The 22,298-nt window shown below is 40.9% G+C and overlaps 1 protein-coding gene across 1 annotated transcript in view; it reads right to left on the reverse strand.

The window, feature by feature from the left end:
* Window positions 1-3,483: 3,483 nt before the first annotated feature.
* The window catches only part of LOC121954395 (protocadherin-15-like), a 254,356-nt gene continuing 235,541 nt past the window's right edge, over window positions 3,484-22,298 (reverse strand). The window contains exons 34-40 of the mRNA XM_042501870.1: window positions 21,103-21,222; window positions 11,832-11,853; window positions 9,831-9,869; window positions 9,616-9,689; window positions 7,853-7,967; window positions 4,504-6,446; window positions 3,484-3,570 (exon numbers count right to left, since the gene is read on the reverse strand). Coding sequence (XP_042357804.1) covers window positions 4,527-6,446; window positions 7,853-7,967; window positions 9,616-9,689; window positions 9,831-9,869; window positions 11,832-11,853; window positions 21,103-21,222 — 2,290 coding nt within the window. The 3' untranslated portion in view covers window positions 3,484-3,570; window positions 4,504-4,526. The remainder of the gene's footprint in view (window positions 3,571-4,503; window positions 6,447-7,852; window positions 7,968-9,615; window positions 9,690-9,830; window positions 9,870-11,831; window positions 11,854-21,102; window positions 21,223-22,298) is intronic.

Genomic DNA, 22,298 nt, shown 5'->3' on the forward strand with positions numbered 1-22,298 from the left:
AGAATTATATTTTTGCAACCTTACATGTCAAATACCAAATTAATATTTTCGAGGATGTCTTTGGAACTGAACTGTTAACTAAAGCAATAAGCATCAGTGGCCTACATTCCAATTAAATATATTTTTCTGTCATTTTTCTTGCAAGGCAGGAAATTTTGGCATTGTGAAAATGTTTTTAACATCAAGTTTTAATGGACTAGATTTTGAAGTTTTCTCATCTTGCTTAGCAGCTCTTGCATTATTGGGCTGAATTTAATAAGATTGGATTTTTATTTCAGTAAACTTAATGCCTCCCCACATTTATCTTCTTGTTTTTGCCCAATTACAATCTGTCTTTTTTAAGGTTATTATTAATATGACCTAATTTAGCTTTGATGTACCTGTCCAAAACTTTGTGATGACTGTAGTTTTCTGTAGATCACAGCAGGTCATTGCATTAGGCAAATTATCACTTTCTTTTTCTTGACTCTTGTCTACATGAGCCTATGACAGATAATCAGATTGTTGTAACAATGAACAGTAACTAAACTAATAGATCTGCTTAATATTTTTTTTGGCAGTGTGCAACATTTTATCTTTTGACAACTTTGTTTAAAAATATAAAATGCAAATGACAAATAAATCCCATTTGAGAAGACATTGGATTGTGGGTCCTCTCAAGCCATTCTTAGTGCTGTAATTTAATTTACTAAGTGAAATGATCAAGGTGAAAAAAGTCTTGGGTCATAATCCTGTGACAGATGGAAATCCTCAGTAGAAATGCTTCCATTAGTCCTTCGGCCAGATTTAATCCAATTCATCAGGTATTCCAAAAAGAGATTGGTAAAGTACGTCCTTGTATTTGGGAAGACGAGGGCACGGATGCATTTCATATCTGTTGCTAATTATTTTTCTTTCTGGCTGCTGCTTTTTTGCTCTAATTTAAGGCTTTGTCAAATAATATGTACAATGCAGGTTGCCAAAAATGGCATGATCTGGAGCCCTGAACAGGGTTTCTACAGTGCCGTTCTCCTGTCAGCAGTGGCAGTTCCTTAGAGCATGCAGAATAGAGCAGGTGGCTGTTGATAGACAGTGAACACTACAGAGACCCTGTTCTTGTCTGTGCACACCCAAAAATTAATCTGCACAAGACGTCACACATTTAACAGTTAAAAAAGACACAACTGACAAAACAGGCTGATCTTAATGCTTTTTTTTCAGCTCTTCCTTCCATATTTTGTTTTGCTTCCATCAGCATTGCGCAGAGGTTTGTTTTGATCCTTTAGGACAGCGGGCTTGTTGTGGTGCGAACAAGGTTCCCTCCTGACCTATTTTCTGAGCAGCTTTTCAAGCTACTTCACCCTGGCATTCAGCTCCTGCTCCTGTCTGAACTTCAGCCTCCAAAGAGCTCTGTGAACTTGATTGGCATTCTCACAGTTTGATTGACTGCAGGACACTTTTTGTAAATGTCATTCCGGATGTGTTAGATGTGTCAATCTCCGACAAACCAAGACACAAATGAAGAGAATGTGCAAGGGATTTCCGCCGCCTTTTTGGATGTAATCAATGCCATCTTTAAAAACACATTTTTCTCTTCTTTTTTTGCAGTTTGTGTTGACAGGTGAGAGAGTGGGCTCAAGAAGACTGTCAGTTCCTCAGACTTTCTGGCAGACTTCCCACTGCTTTCAGCGATACAGTAACTATCCATATCCCCATGTTTGGTGACCTGTCATTGCTCTTCCTTACAGAGGAAGCCCACTGCACGGAGAAGGCCTCATTCTGACAGACATCTCTCTGCAGACATCGTATTTTTATGAGCTAACTGCTGAGTTCACTGCTGTGCACTACCTTATATTCAACTTTCATCCATTATGAAATTCAAGGACTGCATCTTCAGAACTTGAGCATTCTTCACATTGTCATAAAGACACACAATGGTGCACTTTAATATTTCCAAAACTGTGAGCTGCTTGGAACATTATGCACACTGTTAAAGCACCTTGACATAAAGGTTATGATGCAGCAGCAGGAATAGTCAAGGCTTGCAGTTATGCTTCACAATACACATAAAAATAGGTTAGAACTTGAACTTTGAATCCAGTACATTTTTTTGTAGTCCTTTTGCCTCATACTGAGGTTCTGATGCATCTGTTAATAAATTATTGTGAATCTGCGTCATGTAAAGGGGTTGAAAATACCACACTCTGTCATTACAAATGTCCATATAAAAACACTATGACCACAGTGTCATACCTCACTGTTGAAATACAGCAGTGACAGTCATGTGGGTATTATGTCTTTAATGTCATATGTTAGATTCTTCATCTCTGTTAGATACAAAATAGACAAAAATAATTTCATATATTCTCCAGAAATTTTTCAAAAACATTGTCAAGTGATCACAACATAAAATAATCAATGACAATCTTAATTATTTGCAAGTAAAATGATATTAGCAAAATAATCTTTTACTTTATCATAGACTCTATAATCATAATTTCTTCAAATGTTCACTGTGATTTCTCTGGAAACATCTTTAGTGAAATGAATGACGATTTCTTTGTGATCTGTTTCAAGATTAAAAATAACAAACCAAGGCTCAGAAAAGAAAGCAAAAAATGGAATCACTCCATAAAAGAGGCCCATCTTCTGTGAATAAAGAATTAAAATTACAGTCAAGCACGGTTCACATAAAATTTCAGATTTCTTTGAGGCACTCATTGCCTTGCAGCTCTGTGTTCCCATCTGTTATAGCCCTGTCTTTGAAAAACACTTGGTACAAGAAAGCTTTAACTTAATAGGGTTAAATAAAATTTGACTATAACACCAATCACTTGTTGTAGACAGTGATTGGAGTTTATCCAGTTGAGGCACACAATCATTTTTTCAAAGATAATTTTCTTCACAAAAAAAAAAAAACATGATAAAAATATGAAAATAACAAAAAAGCAAATTAGTTTTCCGCATGGTCAGTCAGAGTTTTGTCATTGGTATGTGCAGGCTGTTCCAGGGTCCCATCCACAACTCCTCCTCATCTGATAACGTGTGGTCACTGTGGGACTCCAGCGTCTCCCTACTATCCTTGGGGTTGTCAACAGAAGTCTCTTGCTCCTCACTGACAAATGGACCGCTGCTGTTTCTGTCAATCAAAGCCTTGGCCATATTGGTTTTGGACCCAAAACTTTTAAGCTCTGTGATGGTGGATCTCAGGGAGCCACAGGAGGACCGAGTGTTGAGGTTGACGTCCACGTTAGAGGGAACACATGTACCCGTTCCGTTTTCCGTGTTGTTTCCTGTGCCGTCAATGCTAATAATGGGAGGGGGTTCTTCATGAGTCACGCCCAATTTGTCGAGTTTTTTAAAATGCTTAGCGAGCCGGCATGGAGAGCCCAGCTTCAAGTTGTTAGGGTGGGGTGTCCGCCTTGTTCGGACGATAGTGCCGTTCTGTGCGAGGTAGATGTTCCCATTGATGTTGCTGTGACTGTTTGGGAGTCGGTTTCGCTGGGTCTCTGTGGTGCTCTCCTCTCCTGTGGAGGTGGTCTCATTGGTCTCCCGATCTACCACTAGCTTGATGCGCTTCTTTTTGCCAGCCTGAGGAGTACAGAAGGGGTCAAGGTCAATATATTGCTTATTTTCAAAAGGAAAAGTAAACAGGGGAAAAAAAGTATACACCAGGTACCAAGATCACAGAATTCAAAGGGATTTCTCACCATAATTTACTCTCTTGTCCCAGAAAAATACTCGACTATCATGTACTGAAACAAAGATGCCTTCGACAAAACTCATAAACTAGATGTGTGGACTCAAGTCACATGACTTGGACTTGAGTCAGACTGGAGTTACTGTTGTTGTTTATAGCTAAGGAAATGAGAAATAATTTTTATTTTGTTTTTTACTAAATATCTGAGTACAAACTGTTACATTTATGCTTACATGTAAAAATATACACTTATTTTGTTGCAAATGTCTGTTCCTGAAATACTGATGAACATTTTTTTTCCCTGTATTTTGTCAGATCTTCTAGAATAACGCTTTTATAAAAAAATAAAAAATAAATCCCTGAAATATTGTGATATTATTTTAGGCCATATAGCCCACCCCTAGTCACAAAATATCCTCAGAAAACAAGCATAACCCTTATTTATGATCAAGCATCTGCAGTTCTGTCTTAGAAAATAATTTATTGTGAGAAATCCAATTTTTCTATGGATTGGAGTAATGCTATATAAAGTCATCATTTCAATATCCAGGAAAAGATTGAGTCAAAGCAGATAGTATTGCAACATGCAAAATCTCACAGCAGCAACAAGAGCATGATGTCATAGAGAAAGTAAAAGCATGAAATCACACCCAGGAAACATCAAAGAGAAGAATAAGTCAAAGGTGTATTTTGCAGCAGGAAACCACCAAAGTTTTTCCTCGCTTAGGGGAAATGAGGAAAAAGTGGATGTTTGAAACACTCTGTAGTGGAAAGCAATATTTCTTCACTCCCATGCAAGGGTAATTGATTTTATTCACTCTTACTTCGCAGTGGACAATATATCTCTCTAGAAGGCAGTTGAGTTTCCTTCAGACTCTGAATCAGTGTCTGACGTTGCTTCTGTTTCTCCCGAGTCCTTCGATGCACTCTCTGATCCGGAGACACTGGCTGAAGATTTGTCTGAAGAGATGGCGTCCTCATCCACCTCAGTGATAGGGGACAGTCCTCCGTATGTTTCTACAGAGGTGTCACCGATGCTTCTGATCTCAGAGCTGTATGGGGGACCAGTGTAACGGGCAGAGGGCCCAGGGTCTCCAGACAGCGCCCTCGATTTTGCAGGCGATGTGTCATCACTAAGCTCGCTGGCTGACTCTTTGCTCTCATCAGCAGTCTCAGATTCTTCCTCATCCTCTTCCTCACTCTCTTCTGTGATTGTGTCCTCAGATCCGCGGCTCAGGATGGATTTACGGGAATGCCGGCTGCCACCGGTGGACCGAGAACCAGCTGAACTCTCCTCGCTGCCTAAAGAACTCTGATCTGTCATCTGGCTGCCAGAAGAAGACCCTCCACCCGATTCTGACCCAGACTTTGTCCTCTGGCTGGACCCTCGAGACAAGGAGCCTTCACTTTCTGACACTGATGCTGACTCTGCCTCTGCCTCGCTGGCTGTCCCTGTCCCCGACTCAGCCTCACTGAGTTCTTCACTGGACTTCTCTGAGGTTACTGCGCTTCCTGATGATCTGGTTCTTTGTGATGACCTAACGCTTGAGCCAGATAAAGATGCAGCACTGCTGGCGGTACCACTGCCACTCTCACTTGCACTTTCACTTTCTGTGGTACCACGGCTGCTAATACTACCACTCCCACTCCTACTGCCACTGCCACTGCCACTGCCACTGCCTGAAGCACTGCTCCCCTTGCTGGCCTCAGTAACTGACGATCTCATGGAAGAGCGGGCAGAAGACCCACTTTCTCTGGTGCTCCCTGATGCCTCTTCCTCCTCAGACTCTTCATCCGAGTCTCTCTCTGTCCCTGATTCCTTTTCTGTACTTGTCTCCTTCTCTGTTGCTGTGCCTGTTCCTGATTCTGTTTCTTTCTCAGACTCGGACTCTTTTTCAGTTTCTGATTCTCTCTCTGTGGCAGATGACCTCTCAGACTCTGACTCTTTCTCTGACCCTGATTCTCTTTCAGTCCCGGATTCTTTCTCGCTGACAGATTCCCTCTCAGTTTCTTCTCCTTCCGATTTGGACTTGCTCTCCTCATCGGAATCCCCCGGCTCTTCATCTGGCTCTTCCTCGGAGTCCACAGTGCTTTCGTTGGCATCGTCCCGGTCTAAATCTACTTTCAGATAATCTCTGTCAACACTGCTTTTCTCTGAGGACTCCTCATCAGAGCCTTTTTCCTTACTGCTTCCACTTGCTTCTGCCTCTGGCTCACTCTCTGTCACACTAATGGACACTTTAGACTTCTTGTCTTCCTCACTGGCTACTTGTGAGGTTTCCTCATCTCTCTCACTGCCTGTGGCCGAGCCTCGACTCACACTACTCTGCGACTTCCGCCGAAGCTGCAACTTGTTGCCTAAGTTTATTTTCCTGAAAACTTTGCCGAGTTTACTGCGGGCATCTGACTTGCTGTCGATTGGTCCCATAACTGCTGGTCCGCCTGTCAGACTCTCCTGGCTGTCAATACGGCGAGCTGACATCAGTTTGGCGTAATCCTTGTCCTTCTTCCCGGCACCAAACATCTTGAGCATCTTGGCTCTCTTCCATGGAGATGGGCCAGAAGGACCAGCATCAGACGGTTGCTTGCTGGCCGCCAGGAGTTTGCTGAGTTTCATGACAGACTTCAGTTTCTTGGCAGCCTTAGAAGGCTCGCCCCCCTCTGCTGGCTCAGCTTGTTCGATTTCATCCTCTGGCGGCTCGTCCCTAAATGCAACCCTCTTTGGCGGACCTCTACCACGGCCCCTGCCTCTGCCTCTGCCCCGGCCCTAAGACAGTCATGTTTAATTCAGCAACAATTCATGATAATAAAGCCACATTGTTAAAAGGGTTGATACTGCAGTTTTAATAATACATTGGACACACAACTTATCAAAGGTCCCATATTATGCTCATTTTCAGGTTCATATTTGTATTTTGGGTTTCTTTTAGCTCATGCTTACATGATACAGCCTGCTTTGATTGGTTAGTGTTTCTGGATCCTCTTTATCTAATCTCTCAGCATCTCTTCACTTTCATTACTGGACTCTCTAAAAAAGTGGGGTTTCCCCGGGGGTGGAGCCTTACGTTCTGCCTCAAACAGAGTAGTGTGTGCCTGATGCGCATTCCCATCAGCTCGAATTTAGAGCGTCTTGTCAGTTGTCAGTAAAGCTAGGAAAGTTGTGACCTTTTAGTTTATTAACTTGATATGTGCCTTAATCCCATGATAAAACTTACAGGAGGCCTAATGCCCAACTGTAACTTCAAACAGATGGTTTTGTAATTTTTATGATCATCTATTTACAAAGAAACACTTGGCTTTTTGATCTTTGTATCGCTGGCATGATTGAGAGGTCTGTGTATTCTGATATCAGAATAGTGTCTCTCATCATGCCCAGCCCAAATGCAGCAGACTATCACTTTCCGTGTATACAGGTGTGAGACCAAATGTACAAAATTTAAGAAAACATGAATAGTTTATTCTATATACCTTCACAATTGACATTCATCAAATAAACTGCTCTCATATTGTACAGTGTAGTGTAGTATTCAGTCTAGTTTGTCCAATTTTCAAAGTGTTAGAAATAAAAGAAACCCATTCTGTGACACAGTCCAACTTCTTTGTTTGCAAACGAGGCTGGTCAGTGCAAAGTTAGCTTCCTAACAGTTAGATAACATGAGCTAGTCAGTAATTTTCATCCAGTATTTTCATGGCACATTATATGACGCACCTGTAGCACATTTTAACATGACAACATGAAAATTAAAAGTTGTAACCTAAATTACTTTTATTAATGTTACATAACTGTCCCTGAAACTACTATATGTCCTGAAAAAACCACAACCGTCTGGGCGAAACACAGTGTTTTTAGAGAGTCCCGTCATTACAGCTGTAAAATGACTATAAGTGCATTGTAGTGACAGCTTCTCCCTTCATATTGTGTTTTGACATCACAACATCACAGGAGTCCTGATGGCTCATTTAAAGGTACAGTCACTGTAAATAAGATGTGTGCATTTCTCTTGGGTTAAGTGTTTTGATACTTTCACATTATAGATATATGTACCTGCTTTGTAATTAAAAAAAAAAAAAAAAAAGAAAAAATGAAAAAAAATGAAATCTGACTTTTTACAATATGGGACCTTTAAGGCAACACTGAGAGGATAAAAATTCAAATCGAATTAAAAGTATTACCTCAGGGCCATGAGGACTGTAGTAATACCCATCATCCTCCATGATCACTTCCCCATATTCATCATACATGGGAGTTATCAGCCTCCTCCGACTGCCATACTGAGGAATGTCATACCTGAGGAATAGAGTCACAAGAATATGAAAAATACTTGGCTTTCGTTTAATCATTTTTATAGGGAACCAGAAGGCATCAGCAGGAACAAGTTAATGGTTCGTTTTAATAAATGTTGTCATCTTCATATCCTGAATTTTCCTCTACTATATCAGGCTGGCCCCATTCACTGATTTTGTTTTTTTTTCTGAGATTTGGCAATATCTTCCATCAGATAGGCAGTAATTGCTGTGGTGATTTGCTGCACTTGCTAGAAATCGCTTTTTGAATTTGGAAGGATATAATGGAGAGAAAGAAAGTTGCAGAAGCTGATAGAGCGTTTCCAAAAATAAATTTAGTACACATTTGCCCATGTTTGTCGAAGGGGTCTCATAAATTACAAACACATGCTGAGACGAAAACCAGTGGAGTAATAAGTAATGCCTAAAAGCCTATTAAAATACTGAATAAAATCAGGTTGCATAACTCCTCTCCAATGTGCTGTTTTTTATTCCAGAGCATGTTTGGCTATACGGCTTTCATCAGGGGAGTGTTAAATGAGACCATCTATTCAACCACACCCTGCTAAAGAGAGCAGAATGCACTTTTATTCTGTGCCAACTCCCATTAAAATGAAAGACAAAGAAGAGTAGATTTAATCATTTATCTTTTGTTTTTAAATTTCATGCTTTTAATATTTCAAAATATCATCCACCATTAGTTTGTCTACAATGGTGTGGTAGATAGCTTCAATTAGCTTGGATCACTGACACTGAACATGCAAATTATTCTTCTTACTCTACCATACTGAATTAACAAAGATGGCGATGGCAATTTGTGTCCTTCTGAACATGCCAGGGCGACTCACCACACGGTCTGGTGACTGCTGTATTAAAAGCTTGACCGCTCTTAAAGTGTTCCCCTCAGTGAAAACAGAAACACATCAAAGGCACCAGTCGAAGGGACGGTACACTCATCGGCAATAGCAGCTTTTACAATGAACTTAGTGGCATACTATTAAAATATAATTACAGCTTCTCACAAATGAAGACTGGTGTGATTCAGACACCGTGAGCTGAGGTAATTAGACTTAGTAAAGACCACGCCAGGTAAGTTGGTGAGTAACTACAGATGCAATTAAAACACATCATCTTAATATGGACAGTTTTTAACATTTGTCAGATTTTCTCTTAAGCTTGTAAGGTGTAAAAGCTTCTTGTAATTCCCCACAGTCACCTGTCATAGAGTGGGAGCATTTAATGAATAACAATTTCTCAGCAGCTGTTATGGCTTTGAGTTCCATGTTTTTCCTCTTCAGACCATATGGACTATGTAGCAAGCAAGCCAAATCACCCTCTTTCTATTAAACCATGGGAAAACACTTTCACACTCTCAGGTGCCCGATTCAAGGCGAGAGTAGAGAGAGTAAACGCTCAGGATGTTATGTACAGCTGAAGGGGCAGCACAAGTTATGCTCATCATTTTATTTTGAACTTCTTTAAATGCTCTACTTTCCTCAAGGACCCCATAAAATGGGAGCTGGAAAGCAAGGTCACAATAAATAAGTCCTAATGATGTAATTTTTTAGCTTTAAATGAACCGGTGGAGATCGCTTTCATGGATTATTGTAAGACTGATGAGAGATGAGAGGATCAGTAGACTGCATGCTCACCCTTGGTCGTAATTATAGTAGTCTTGTGCATAGTAGTCCTGGCCTGGGTCGATACCTGACTCCATGGAGAGCTCCTGCATTCCAGAGGAAGAGAAAAATTGGTCAGCACTCCTTGGAGGAAGACTGAAGAAGAAGAGCAGCAGCAGCACACAGGGTGAGAATACAGCAGAATTACTACAATCCCTGTGAATTAAGAAAAGCAGGAGTGTTTCTACCTCAGGTCTCAGAAGAGATGGCCTCAGCAGTTGCTGTTGCTGCCAAAGATTTGTACAGAAGAAGGATAAGGTAATGGAAGGAAGGGGGGTCAGGAGAGACACAAACATAAGGAAGCGTTCACTCAACACATTTAAAATTTAAAGCCAGGAACTGCAGGCATCTCTCATGTATATAACCCCTTTTACACAGTTTGCTCAAGGTGGTAATATTGCAATGTTATGCCGCCTCGCCATTTTGTATAAAAGATGCAACTATGGAATGGGGGGACAGAGCTGTCTCACCTTTAAGACAGCAGCAGATATAGAAAGAGTGTTGAATAGAAATCTGTGTAAAAAGGACAGCCAGCAGGACAACACTATGGGCGGGATTAGTCTGACATGTCAGTGCCATGTTATGTGCGTGACCCACCATGGGTCTATCTCAAAAAGAAGAACAAAGACCAAAAATGTAGCAAATTGGGAAAACAATGAGTTTCAGGAGCTCTTTATGCCCAGGACACATTGCATGAGTGAGCAGCACATAAAGGCTACGTCGCTGAACTTCTGAGGCCTACACATGCATGTTGCACACAGACAGCGTTGTTGCTGCGGCATTGCTGCAGAGCAGCCACTACAACTATTGTAGTATATTGTTATTCTATTCTATTGTACAATTAAAAGCTGATACACCACTTATTTATAAAGCCATGTAAGCCACTGTATTGTCAACAACACTATCATGCAAATATTTTACAACAAAAAGCTTTGTATTAACACGTGGCAGGATTCTGTTGACAGAAACATTGTCGGAGGGCTTTTATTTAGAAATGGAGAGGGCTCAACAGAAAAGGTTGAGTAAAACAGATATACTTGTTTGTATTTCTCCATGTCTGTGACAGATATAGACATTGAAACTGGAGTGACAGGCATTGTAATGCCAATATGATTATTAAAGCACCATTTTGCTGTCTATTTTGCTGAAAACCACATGCATCAAAAGGAAAAAAACATAAGACTCAAAATCTCTAGATGTGCTGCAGCTCAGCAGCAGCTGAGCAGCACCTGAGCTGCACCTGAGCTGCACCTGAGCTGCACCTGAGCCCACTGGCAATGTGGCTGCTCTAACCTGTTAACATGGGCACCAAAAAAATTTCAACAGGTCTTGTAGCGCACACATGCTGCTCATGCACGCAGTGTGGCCCGGGCATTACCCTCCAAGCGGAGGATGAGATCAGCTGCTATGTAATAGGGTAGGTAAATGATTGACATTGCCATTTTATACCATTGTTACTGTTTATAAAGCACTGCCGACCTATATCTTACATGTCACCCTGTTATGTTTAACGTCACAGGCATTACGCCTCTTTTGCTTCCAAGATGCCGGCGTGCTGTGCAGGATCACACACCGGAGTGGAATGCTGCTGCTGTTGTTTGGTTCTGCGTAAAAATAAAAAGGCAGCACAAAGAAGGGAAATTGTTGCAGCCCTATAGCACAAACTCTGTGTAAAAGGGGCTTATGCTATACACAAATTCAGAGGAAGGTGAAAAGATTTACTAAATATTAATGGTAACAAAGCAAGGTTAAAGAGGGAAGATGTTAGCCAAGCAATGAAAAAAGGAAGGAAAGGCACCAATAAAACAAACAAAAAACCATCCTGCTTGTGTCAGATGCTGACGGTTCAGAGATTATTTGAAGGTGATGAAAAAATAGTTTAATGTCAAATATTCACTTTGTTTGGTCCCTGATTAGTTTTTCTCCACCACAGGAGAAAAACTCATCGGAATGCTTATCTACCATTTGACAGGAACACTGCAGGAATACAACAGACTTTCGAATCAAACTGAAACTGTAATGTCAGTTTTAGAAGTCCTATCACCAGGATCTCATCTTAATCTCATTCAGTGTTTTCCATCAAGTGAGTTGTAGATAAGAATAATAGGATATAAGCTGCCTCAAGCTGCCTTGAGAGTGACAAAATGTCTCGGTGCGACAAAAAAACATATCACAACAGGAATGCTTACCTGTCTCCCGTAGCCTCGCCTCCTGAGTGCCGCGGAAGGGGGTGGAAAATAGACAAATAATGAATATGGATTGACAGCAACATTTCAAATGCTTTTAGATAAATGAAATGTTAAATCTACAGGACTAGCGGGTCTACATTCTGCTGACCAGTGAGGAAATAGCAGCTTTACTTACTGTGCATTTTTATGTGTTAAATTACAGAGTTGCAGATATTGTTCAGTTTTAAAAAGGGTGCCTAAGGCCACAATGTTATCGTGCTGGTGTGGGCTGTTTTTTCCCCCACGTTATCTCATCCAAACAGGGAGGGAAAAAAAAAGTTACAATAAATGCAAATATCAGAGAGGCTTGGAAGATTGGAAGTCAGTGTTTATACAGACATATCTTGAGCATCTTCTAGCAGATATGAAAAGGACATTGTGATTCAGGGAGGAATTAATAACTCAAAGAAAGTTAGTAAAATTGTCTTTGGTTATCTCGTCATAATGTGCTATTTTCTTTTAGAAGGCGGCAATGTTTTTGTAGTTAGTAAATCTCAGGAATGTCACTCCATCAAGCACATGAGAAATAACTCAGAGCTGATCCTGAGGACAACAGTGCATCTATAGCGCATTCAGTACAAGTCAATGAGAAATGGCGAGTAATGGAGCAGCCCGGCTCAACCCTCCAGTTTCACAAGCGTACAACTGTAACCTGTCTGGACCCATAAATAATGACGACTTTCACACTCAGATATATGGCCAAGCAATGATGTGAGCTTCCTCTGGAGAGCTGTAATCTGTTATTATGAGCAGAGACCAGGGGACAGGGCACAGCCATATGGCCACACCTCCCAGGCAGAGTGGATGATGGGAGTAGGATCTGATGGATGGCCTGTTGGCTTGGCTGCTGGCTGCTGCTGCTCCATGCAACATCAAGAAAAATGGCCCAGTGGACAGCAGCCGTGGGAAGTTTGCACAAGAGGAGACTCGGGGGGAGATTGGTGATAAGGTAATGTTGTAGCAAAAGAGGTGAGAGAGGTGAGCTCAGAATTTAAGCATGACTTGAATTCTAAAGAGCTAGATTATATCTACAACAGTAATGTGATTCTGGATTCATAAATGACTAGCTTTACATTTTTACTGTATATTTTTTAAGTAGAAAATAAAGAGATCTTTAATTATTCTGCTGATGCAAACACCTTAACCAAAAAACAAATGCACCCAAACCATTGTAACAGAAATCAGTTAAAACGAATTGTTCAACATTTTCGGAACTACATTTAACCTTGCTGAAAATGAGACTGCGGAGATTAAGATGATACACATTTAAAGTGTAAATTAAACTAGTGACCAGAGCTAGCTGGTTCTTTGTTCTTTGTGCTACACTAAGATATCGGGCTGCTGGTTATAGCATCATACAAGTCAGTTGCCAGACTGCAAACTAAAAATGTGATATATTTGCATGTTGAATACACCTGAGACACTTGCCAAGCTGCAGACCACTGATTGAAACCAACAAACAGCACCAGTTGTCTTTTGGCGACCCTTCGGGCATTTCCATCAGTGCTCCTGGCCCCAAATCTGGATGTCTTTCACCAACACATTGCTGTGTTTGTGCCACAGAACCTGAGTGCTTTTAGCTGCACATCGCAATGTTCCTCTGCAGAGTTTGTAGCACCAAACCTGGGTGTTTTTCGCTGACACATTATGGCATTTGTGCCACAAACTGGATGTTTTTCACTGACTTAACACAGCATTTCCCAGCAATGTTTGAAGCACTGAACCTAGTGTATTTTACTGACCCACCCCTGCTTTACCAGCATCGTTTGTACCACCAGATTTAACCTCACCTTCATCCCAACATTTTTAAGAAACGTCAAGTTTTATTATACCTGCTAAATAATGTACAAATGTAACTGAGGTTTGCAGAAACATTTAACATAAACATTTTTTCTTGTGATTGATTTGCTTCATATTTACCACACATATGGGAGAAAGGCATTGCTTCTCTCATCAAACTATAAGTGTGAAAGATGATAAGCATATTCCCCCAAATGTTGAACTTTTCCTGTAACAAAAACTAAATCTAGAAAGTGGTGTAAGAGCAGATGGATATTTTCATGCAGCTATGAATCTCTCTGATCAGCATTTTGTGTGTGCATGCACATTAATCACAGCCTAATCTTTTGTATACCATATGGTTAGTATTTTCTTGAACACACCATGCTGAGATGCGGTTTGTTGAGTCAGTGTCATTTTGAGGTTTCTTCTCAAAACATACTCTTGTTGTTAACTTTATCTCAATTTTTGTCATTTTGAGCCACAATTCTGTAACTTTTCTTTAGAAAATTTCTCTGGAAGTAAAGTTTTGAGTTACTTTAATTATTAAACCTAATATAACACTTTAATTCTGTCTGATACTGCACTGCATTATCAATCAGGACAAAAGAGTTTGACAAAAAACTGATGTAAAAATGGAACATAAAGAATACGATCCCTTAAGGCTGTCTCCTATTTGGGTTAAATGAAAAAAAAACAGCATGTGAGCTGCTTGCCTTTTTACAAAAGAGATCACCCCATGTAGTGAACATGGAATACAGAATTAGTAGGCGTTCGATCTGCCCATCAGGGGAACGTGTGATGAATCAAACATTATATTGCTCTGGAAGGGAGGTATGCTAAGACCATTCGCCTTAGGGCGAGGAGGGTGAAACAAACACATGAAGGGTATGTGGGAGAAAGAAAGGATAAAAAACCTGAGCAGAAAAAGGGAGAGAGACGGGGACAGGGGCCGCATTGCAATGAGAGGAAAGAAGGTAATAGAATCTCCCGAGAACCACAAGGAAAGATTAACAAGAAGAGGCCAAGGATTGGAAAGTATTAGAACTAACTACAGCAGGAGAGAGAAACACAGACAAATGGGACAGGCAGAAGGTCAAAGAGATGGAAAAGGAAAGGAGAGGGTAACAGTAGTTGACAGTCCCACCGGTAGCGGCCCTAGTTAACGATTGATTGGTTCTCTAATTAGCCTTTTCGAGTGTGCAGCCGAACATCACAGTGACTACTTTATCATGCTGAGAGGATCTCTGCAGACATGTGAACAGACAGCTCCCCCAGAGGTTGGCTCTCTTCATTCAACATGAGCCTGCTAGGGAACCCAGTCGATGTATTTTTATAGCCGCCGCTTCAACCAACATAAGGAGATCTTTTCACTCAGAAGTGCCTGACCCTGTCGTATCTGCATTCAGCTGTTTCACATATAAATGAAAGGATTTCCAGTTGCCTGCCTTTGTATAATATCCAACTTGTTTCATTTTATGTAATGTGGATGGGGAAATAAATTGTAAGAGGAAAAATTATATTTTATGTGGCAATATTATATAGACACACAAATCTCAGTTATAGATTCTACGAAGATTACAAATACAAACTAAACTTTTCGTAACCTTCTAAATCAATTGCTTTTTTTTCCCACAAGACACATTTTGTTGAAATAAAAAAGATTGAACTGAGAAACTTAATCTTTACACCTTAATAGACAAAACAGATATTGACATTTTTTTCTTTCGGGACAAAATTTACAGTTCAAATAAGATAATACTTTCATTTATTTGTGGTGGCCCACCACAATCAACACATGTGCCGCCACATATTGATTTTTTATTTTTTTTATCTGGATTGGTCATTATGAGTGCTATTGGAATATATATACGATTTGTATATGCACTGCATCACAATCCTGGAGTGCAGAGCATACTCTGGGCACGGACAGAGCAGCAGAACAACAGATGCAGTGAAAGTGAAACTTAATCTTTAACTGCACTGGACCTAAAACTTTGCATTCAATTTTCTCTGAATATCTCATCCATTGATTTTATCTGATCAGCTCCTACCAGATCAACAAAGCAATTATCCACCACATGACTCAAACTCCACAAACTGCTGCTGAGGAAAAAAAAGAATCAATGAAGAATTGCGCCTGCGATGTATTCAAGGACCCACTAAAACATCCAAATTTGAAGAGGAGACACAAAATGATACAAAAAAAAAGAAAGACACAAAAGATTAAGAGAAGCCTGGAAAGTTTGTTGACACCCCTTGTCATCAGCTACCGCTACACAAAGATTTCAATTCTGTGGAGAACACTGTAAAATTGCAATAGTACCATATCTAAAGTATCGTGATATTATCGTATCATGATAATATCATATCCTGGGGCCTTCTGGTGATTCCCACTCCTTATATGTTTATTGTTCACTTATTTTTCCTTTGCTCGGGGGCTGGGTATGACAATTAGTCATTTCAATTAGTCTCTTTTTTTAATGGGATCCTACATCTGGCACATTCATATTTCACATTCATTCATAACTGTGCTTAGTTCCTGTCAAATACACCAAAAAATAATGTCATATATTATGTGAGCTTAAGTCACTGCAACAAAGCTTTAAATATGTTTCATCAACAAATATGCGATCATCCCTCCTGAAGACTCTGAAGCTCATTTCATAGCATTTGCATACCTTTGGAAAATTCTTAACAGTTATGGTAATTTCCCCTCATTTGAGAAAACGTCTAACATTATATTTTTTTTCCTTTTGCCTAATTTGGATTCTGCACGAAGCAACAGCAACCGAAATGTTCATGCTCTTATCTCATGTGAAGAAGTAAGAGAACAAATTTTAAAATCAGCAGTATGCAGCCAGCAAATGGTTCAGGAAACAGACCCCGGGGTTGTGGGATTTATAAATGTTGGTGTTTAGTATAATTTAATTAAAGTAGCTTTGGTCATGAAATGTTAATGTTAGGATTATGAACTGAAATAACATACTTACAACATGATGAAATTACTAATCTATTAACTCAGGGGTACGCTTGACACTATCATATATCTCACAGCAGTTCAGATAATTAAAACATGCAAATGAGCCAAACTGATGCTGTATACGTAAGCCTTTTTATGTCCTAATGCAAGCCTGTAATCATATTGTACAGTGAAAGTGGCAGAGCTGAGTACATTTCTTGGCAGGTGGCACTAAAATTTGATTTCCACACAAAATATCAAGTAAAAAAGTGTTTTGTGTGACATACTCCCACAGTCAAAAATTCTTTGACGAAAGCTAAAGCTTACATAAAACACTACCAACTGTGCAAAAAAAAAAAAAAAAAAAAAAAAAGTATTCTGAAACAACAGACAAACAGGCATGGATGTGTATAAATGGAAATAATGAGAGTGTGGAGACAAAGAGAAAAAGTCAGAACACGGTGGATTGAGAGGAAAAGTGCTCAGTAGTGTTTGGGCTGCTCGAGTTCAATTGGCTTGTCTGTTGAACGTCTGCTGCCATGTTCAGTTCACTCGTTCCATTTTCAGCACAGTTCATACTTGTTGTGGAGTTGATTTGGACTGCAGAGCTGGAGTTGGTTGTTTTTGGCGTGCTCTGCTCATCCCAGGGATCAGAGCTCTGCGGTTTGTTAGAACCCTCTGATTCTTCAGTCACTTGTGGTTTCTTGTTAAACTTGGGCACCTTGCAAGTTTTGTCTACTTGGCTGTACAGGTTGGCAACAGACCTCTCAATGTCGGCGAGATTCTGGATGTTTTTCAGGATCCCTTTGAGCTCCTTCTTGCCGACGTCACTCTGTGTGGGGTCAAGAGGAGGAGGGTGTTTTCGTTCCGAGACGGGGCGGAGCGAGGACAGGGGTGGCAGAGAGGTTGGAACAAACTGCACAACTGGGCGAGACTGGTCGCTGATAGCAGGTGAGGGTGGGGGAGGGAGAGGTGGAGGAGGTGGAGGAGGGGGCGCAACTTGTTTATTGGCAGGAGGAGGAGAGGAGTTAGGGGTATACTGTGGTTTAAGGTGAAAAGAAGGTGAAGGTGGAGGAGAAGGTGGGATGGATGGGGGGGGGGGGGGTGTGGATGGGGGAGGTGGATGTCGCTGTGGAGGAGGAGGTGGCGGGTTTTCCGGTGGGTCCGGTATGATCTCCACAGTGATCTGACAAGGCTGAACTGTCATGTAGCTGGAGATGCTGGTGCTAAACTTCCTGAGGAGAGGTGGAGTTGGTCTCTGGCTTGCCGGAGGCCATGAGTCATCTCCCTGAGTGATGATAATGCTGGGGGGCACATCCCTGCCCACAGAAGTGGGGCTGTAGGAGTAATCCATGACGGAGAGCAGAGTTTCCGAGGTCAGCTCCAGCATGTCATCGCTGTCTCTATCCCGGACAATGATGGAGGACAGGGAGCCCTGGGAGCCTCTGTTTGACTTTTGTTCCTGGAAGGCCTGTTGCTCAAACTGCCTGGCCTGCTCACGGACTGACAACTTGGTCTCCGTGCTCCCACTCAGGTCCAATGTGTCCAAACTCTCCATCCTTTGCCTGCCGCTAATGGCCGCTTGGAGTATCTGAAACTCCCAGTCATCCGGATCCATAAGAGCTTGTCTCCTTGGCGCCTCGTAACTGTACAGCCCGCTGTGAATGCGAGCAGGCATGGACCAGGCACCCTCTGACCTCGGTGAGTGTGAGGGAGAAAAGGAGAACCGCTTTTTAGACGGACTCTCCCCCCGTGTGGGACTGCCGAGGGGGCTGTTGTCCTCATACACGGGATTTTGAGTGGTGAGTGGGTTGCGGTCAGAGTAGAAGGTCACGTTGCTCTCTGACTTGGGCAAGTTGACGTGCAGCGTTCCGTTGCCGCGGGCTGCAATGGCGCGACAGGCAAAGGTGCTAAGAATCCTCTGGTGGTCAACCTCCTCCATGACAGACTTTTTAGCCCTGCCCCAGTAAAAGGTGGAGGTGAAGAAGAAAAAAAGACTTGAAACAGGTGAAGACTGATAGTCTAAGGTTTAGCAAAGTGAGGGAAAAATGTTGAGGGAAAAGCATCTCGGCTATCGTTTGTTCCTGCATCTCAACTGTTTAAGAATCTAAGAGGCTGGATGACACCAACAAGGATTAATTTTTAATTGAATTAAATCATGGCTTACGTTTAAATTCTGTTGCACCAAACTTTAAAACCAAATTAAAACTAGCTTAAATTTAAACCTATCTTTAAATCTCTGTTTGGTTTGTTCTGTAAACCTTGATTAAATTTAATTCGGTTGCACCAAAACTTCAGTGGCTGCCTTTTTGAGATGGATAGGGCAAAACAATCAAGTTCCTTAAAGAAAGTTTAGACAGACTCAACCCACTTGACTTTTGCAATGATGATGATGAGGATGATGATGATGATGATGAGTTTTTGTAAAGATAGCGGTTCAACAAGGAAACCGTTTTTCAGCTGAACAGGAAGATTGGGCCAACTGTCAAACATGGCAGTGACTGACAGAAATGCTGTTGTACGCTTTCTTTTCTTTTGAAATCTATGATTTAGCAATACTGTTTCATTGATTTTCAATGGTGCCACATAGCTCTGATTAATTCTAAATCTGTATTTACTCATTTAAAACCTAGTTTTACTAAACTCTGATTAGAATTAATCTTAGCTTTAATTAATGCTTGTTGGTTCATCCCGGTTTAAGTATTGTAACTGTAGCTCAGGATGTCTGCACAGCTTCAACAGACACATGGCTGTATCTTAAGGCAAATTAAAATGGTGATTGTTTAAATATTTCTTCGTGTATTCTAAAATATTAAAAGTGAAATTGTAAAGTCCCAAGATATGCAGGGTTTTGGTCAGAAACTGTTTAATACAAATAAGCAACACCGACCAGAGTTGGACGCATTAGTGCAGACAGTCACAACACTAAGAGATGTGAAGGTAAGAGCTATCTACAAAAGTATAACAGGTATCTATTGAGGTTCAGTACCTCTAAACAAAGGGTGCTTCACATTTCTAGCCTACAGGGTAGGTAAAAGGTTTCACTAACTACAAAACTTTCCAACTGCTAGCACTTCACCAAGGTCAATTAACAAAAACAGACTTTGCCAATAATCCACTAGGGTATCAATAGTAAAAAAGATCCCACCAAAAGAGTAAAGGCGAAATACCAAAACAGTATCTGTGTAGTCTCTACATACGCTCAGCAAAAGCTATAAGCAAGAGGGGAAACAAGGTTCTGCTCCTGTGCCATATTGGCGAAATAATATTGATCATAGACATCAGATGTCATATGTTTTGGGATTACTTACTGCAGTCTGAATCCAGAGAGACAGGGGAATAGAAATGATAGAGGAGATAGAAACACAGACAGATGGTAAGAAGACTAAAGCAGAAATGTCAGAGGTGTGGCTGAAGCATAAGCTCAAGGGTATGTCAATACTGTACTGATTTATTTGCTGTGTGCATTGGAGAGTATGCGGGACTGTTGGCACAAACACAAACCACACACACACACACACACACACACACACACACACACACACACACACACTGTTCTGCATAGAAAACTTAGTTTACGCATGGCGTTTCAAAGTCCTTTAATGGGGCTATTTACAGGACCAACTCCTCTTGTTCGTAATGCAGACTGGAAAATAACCGCTGTATAAGGGTTGCTCGACACAACACAACAACACAATCCCCACGAGAGCTTTTCTCCTGCTACAGAATCAAAAGCTTCGGCTTGTTTTTGAGTGCTGGTCAACATCTGTTGTAAACATTGCAAAAGCGCTTTACAGCTCACCGTTAAAATTTCCATTTTCTTTCTTTTTTGTAACAGCAATTTTGATGTTAGTAGCACAATTTCTTTAACATGCTGTAAATCACAATTATTAAACCCAGCGGGGCAGCAGTTTCAACCTCATTTAATCAGCGAGCATTAACATTTCATTACACGTTCGAGGTAGCATTTAAAACGAAAGGTGAAATCCAATGGCAAAACACTCTTGATATAAAGGCAAGCTCAGGAAGCATTCAACAGTGGTAATTTATGAAAAACAATTATGAAGCAAAGGCCAGAGCCTGTATATGTTTCTATTACCAAAACACACCCTTACCTTGAGAGAGGGTCATGCGAAAATGCACGTAATTAAATTAGGAATACGTACATGAACTAGAGTCTAATCTCTGCTGCAGCAAGTCAATAATAGGTAGGAAGCCAGAGAGCAGGGCGATCCTTTGCTGCAGTAAGGGGATGACTGAGGTCAACATGCAGAGCTACTGGTGGTTATTTAAGAAGAGTGGAGGGATATAAATGTGAACCCTAGACAGCGGTTGGTGTAAAACGCAGGAAAATACCAGTTCTAGTAGCATTCAAACTGTCAGCATTTGCGTTTTGTTAAGTAATTCAAAGAAAGCAACCTGCAGAGCAAGAGTACCAGCTCATCATGGGTGGGATGGGAAATAGATAATAAAGGGTCAGGGTTGACTCACATGCTGCTGTCGCCGAGCTCCTCATAGAGATTAGCAGTGGGAGCACCCGCCGGAGGTGCTTTCCCTCCCGGTGGCAAAGCCATCTGAATCCTGGCAGTTTTGGCACACTCTGCCTGTCGCCTGTGCAAAGTGTTAACATTTATAGTCACCAAGATCCGGGTTTCTAAACCACATGCAAAAAGATGTGAAGAACTAAAAACCCCACGCAAAACATTAAAAGAAAAATCAACCCAAAACACAAGTCTTTGTTTCTTTCACGTCTCATGTAGTTAAAACTAAACTCTTCTTTTCTAGAACAGTGTGGTTAAAAAGTTAGCAGACACATCACTTATGCATGAAGTCTCTACATAAATTAACCATGTGCTTTCACAAGGCATTTATGTTAAAAAAAAAAAAAAAAAAAAAAGAGAGACACACGATGTTACTGGTGGTAAAACTAAAGTTACTGTTATGTTCAGTCACGTCTAAAGTGATGTTGGGGATAAGAAAAGAATCACATGATATACTGAGATGAGGTAAATGTAGCATAGTTAAGGTCAGAAATAAAATTAAAAAAAAAACTTAACTTAGTCAATGTAATTACCATGTGTCTACTGTATTCGAGTCCAACATTCACTGCCATTTAGTCCTGGCTTGTTCTGCCAACGCCTGAGATAAATACCTGGTCCTTGTTAGCTTGTTCAACTGTCTTAACAAACTACTTGTTTACTCTGAAAGCTGTATGGAGCCACAGGTGTTGATTTTTAACGGGATCGGCAGTACTAGCAACCCTTTCACTTTAAGGTAAGCATTTCTTTCTGTATTACCATCAAAAACATGCTTTAAGCATGAGAACAACTCAAGTTCGACACGAGTGTTTTAAATTGCAGGGGAGCAGTGAAGTTATAACAGCACAGTTTTGTAACTAAGACTGTCTCTTTTGAAGAAAGATACCTGGAATTATCAGTCTCACCGAAAATGGTTACATAGGTCAACCATGCCCCATGTTTATGTTTATAGTGAGGTGGCATTCTCTTATAATTATTACAGGAGCTGAGGATGAAAGGGACATGCTGTAGTATAAAAAGCAACAATGTCCGGGTAATGTTGTCAGTGATGGATGGGTCGAAAAGCACAGGACTTGCACTGAGAAGATCGATTTCTGTGTCCCAAAGTCAACTTCTTTTAATAAAAATGTTGCCTAGAATGCTAAGTGT

The sequence above is a fragment of the Plectropomus leopardus genome, chromosome 15 (genome assembly GCF_008729295.1).
Source record: "Plectropomus leopardus isolate mb chromosome 15, YSFRI_Pleo_2.0, whole genome shotgun sequence".
Taxonomy (NCBI): domain Eukaryota; kingdom Metazoa; phylum Chordata; class Actinopteri; order Perciformes; family Serranidae; genus Plectropomus; species Plectropomus leopardus.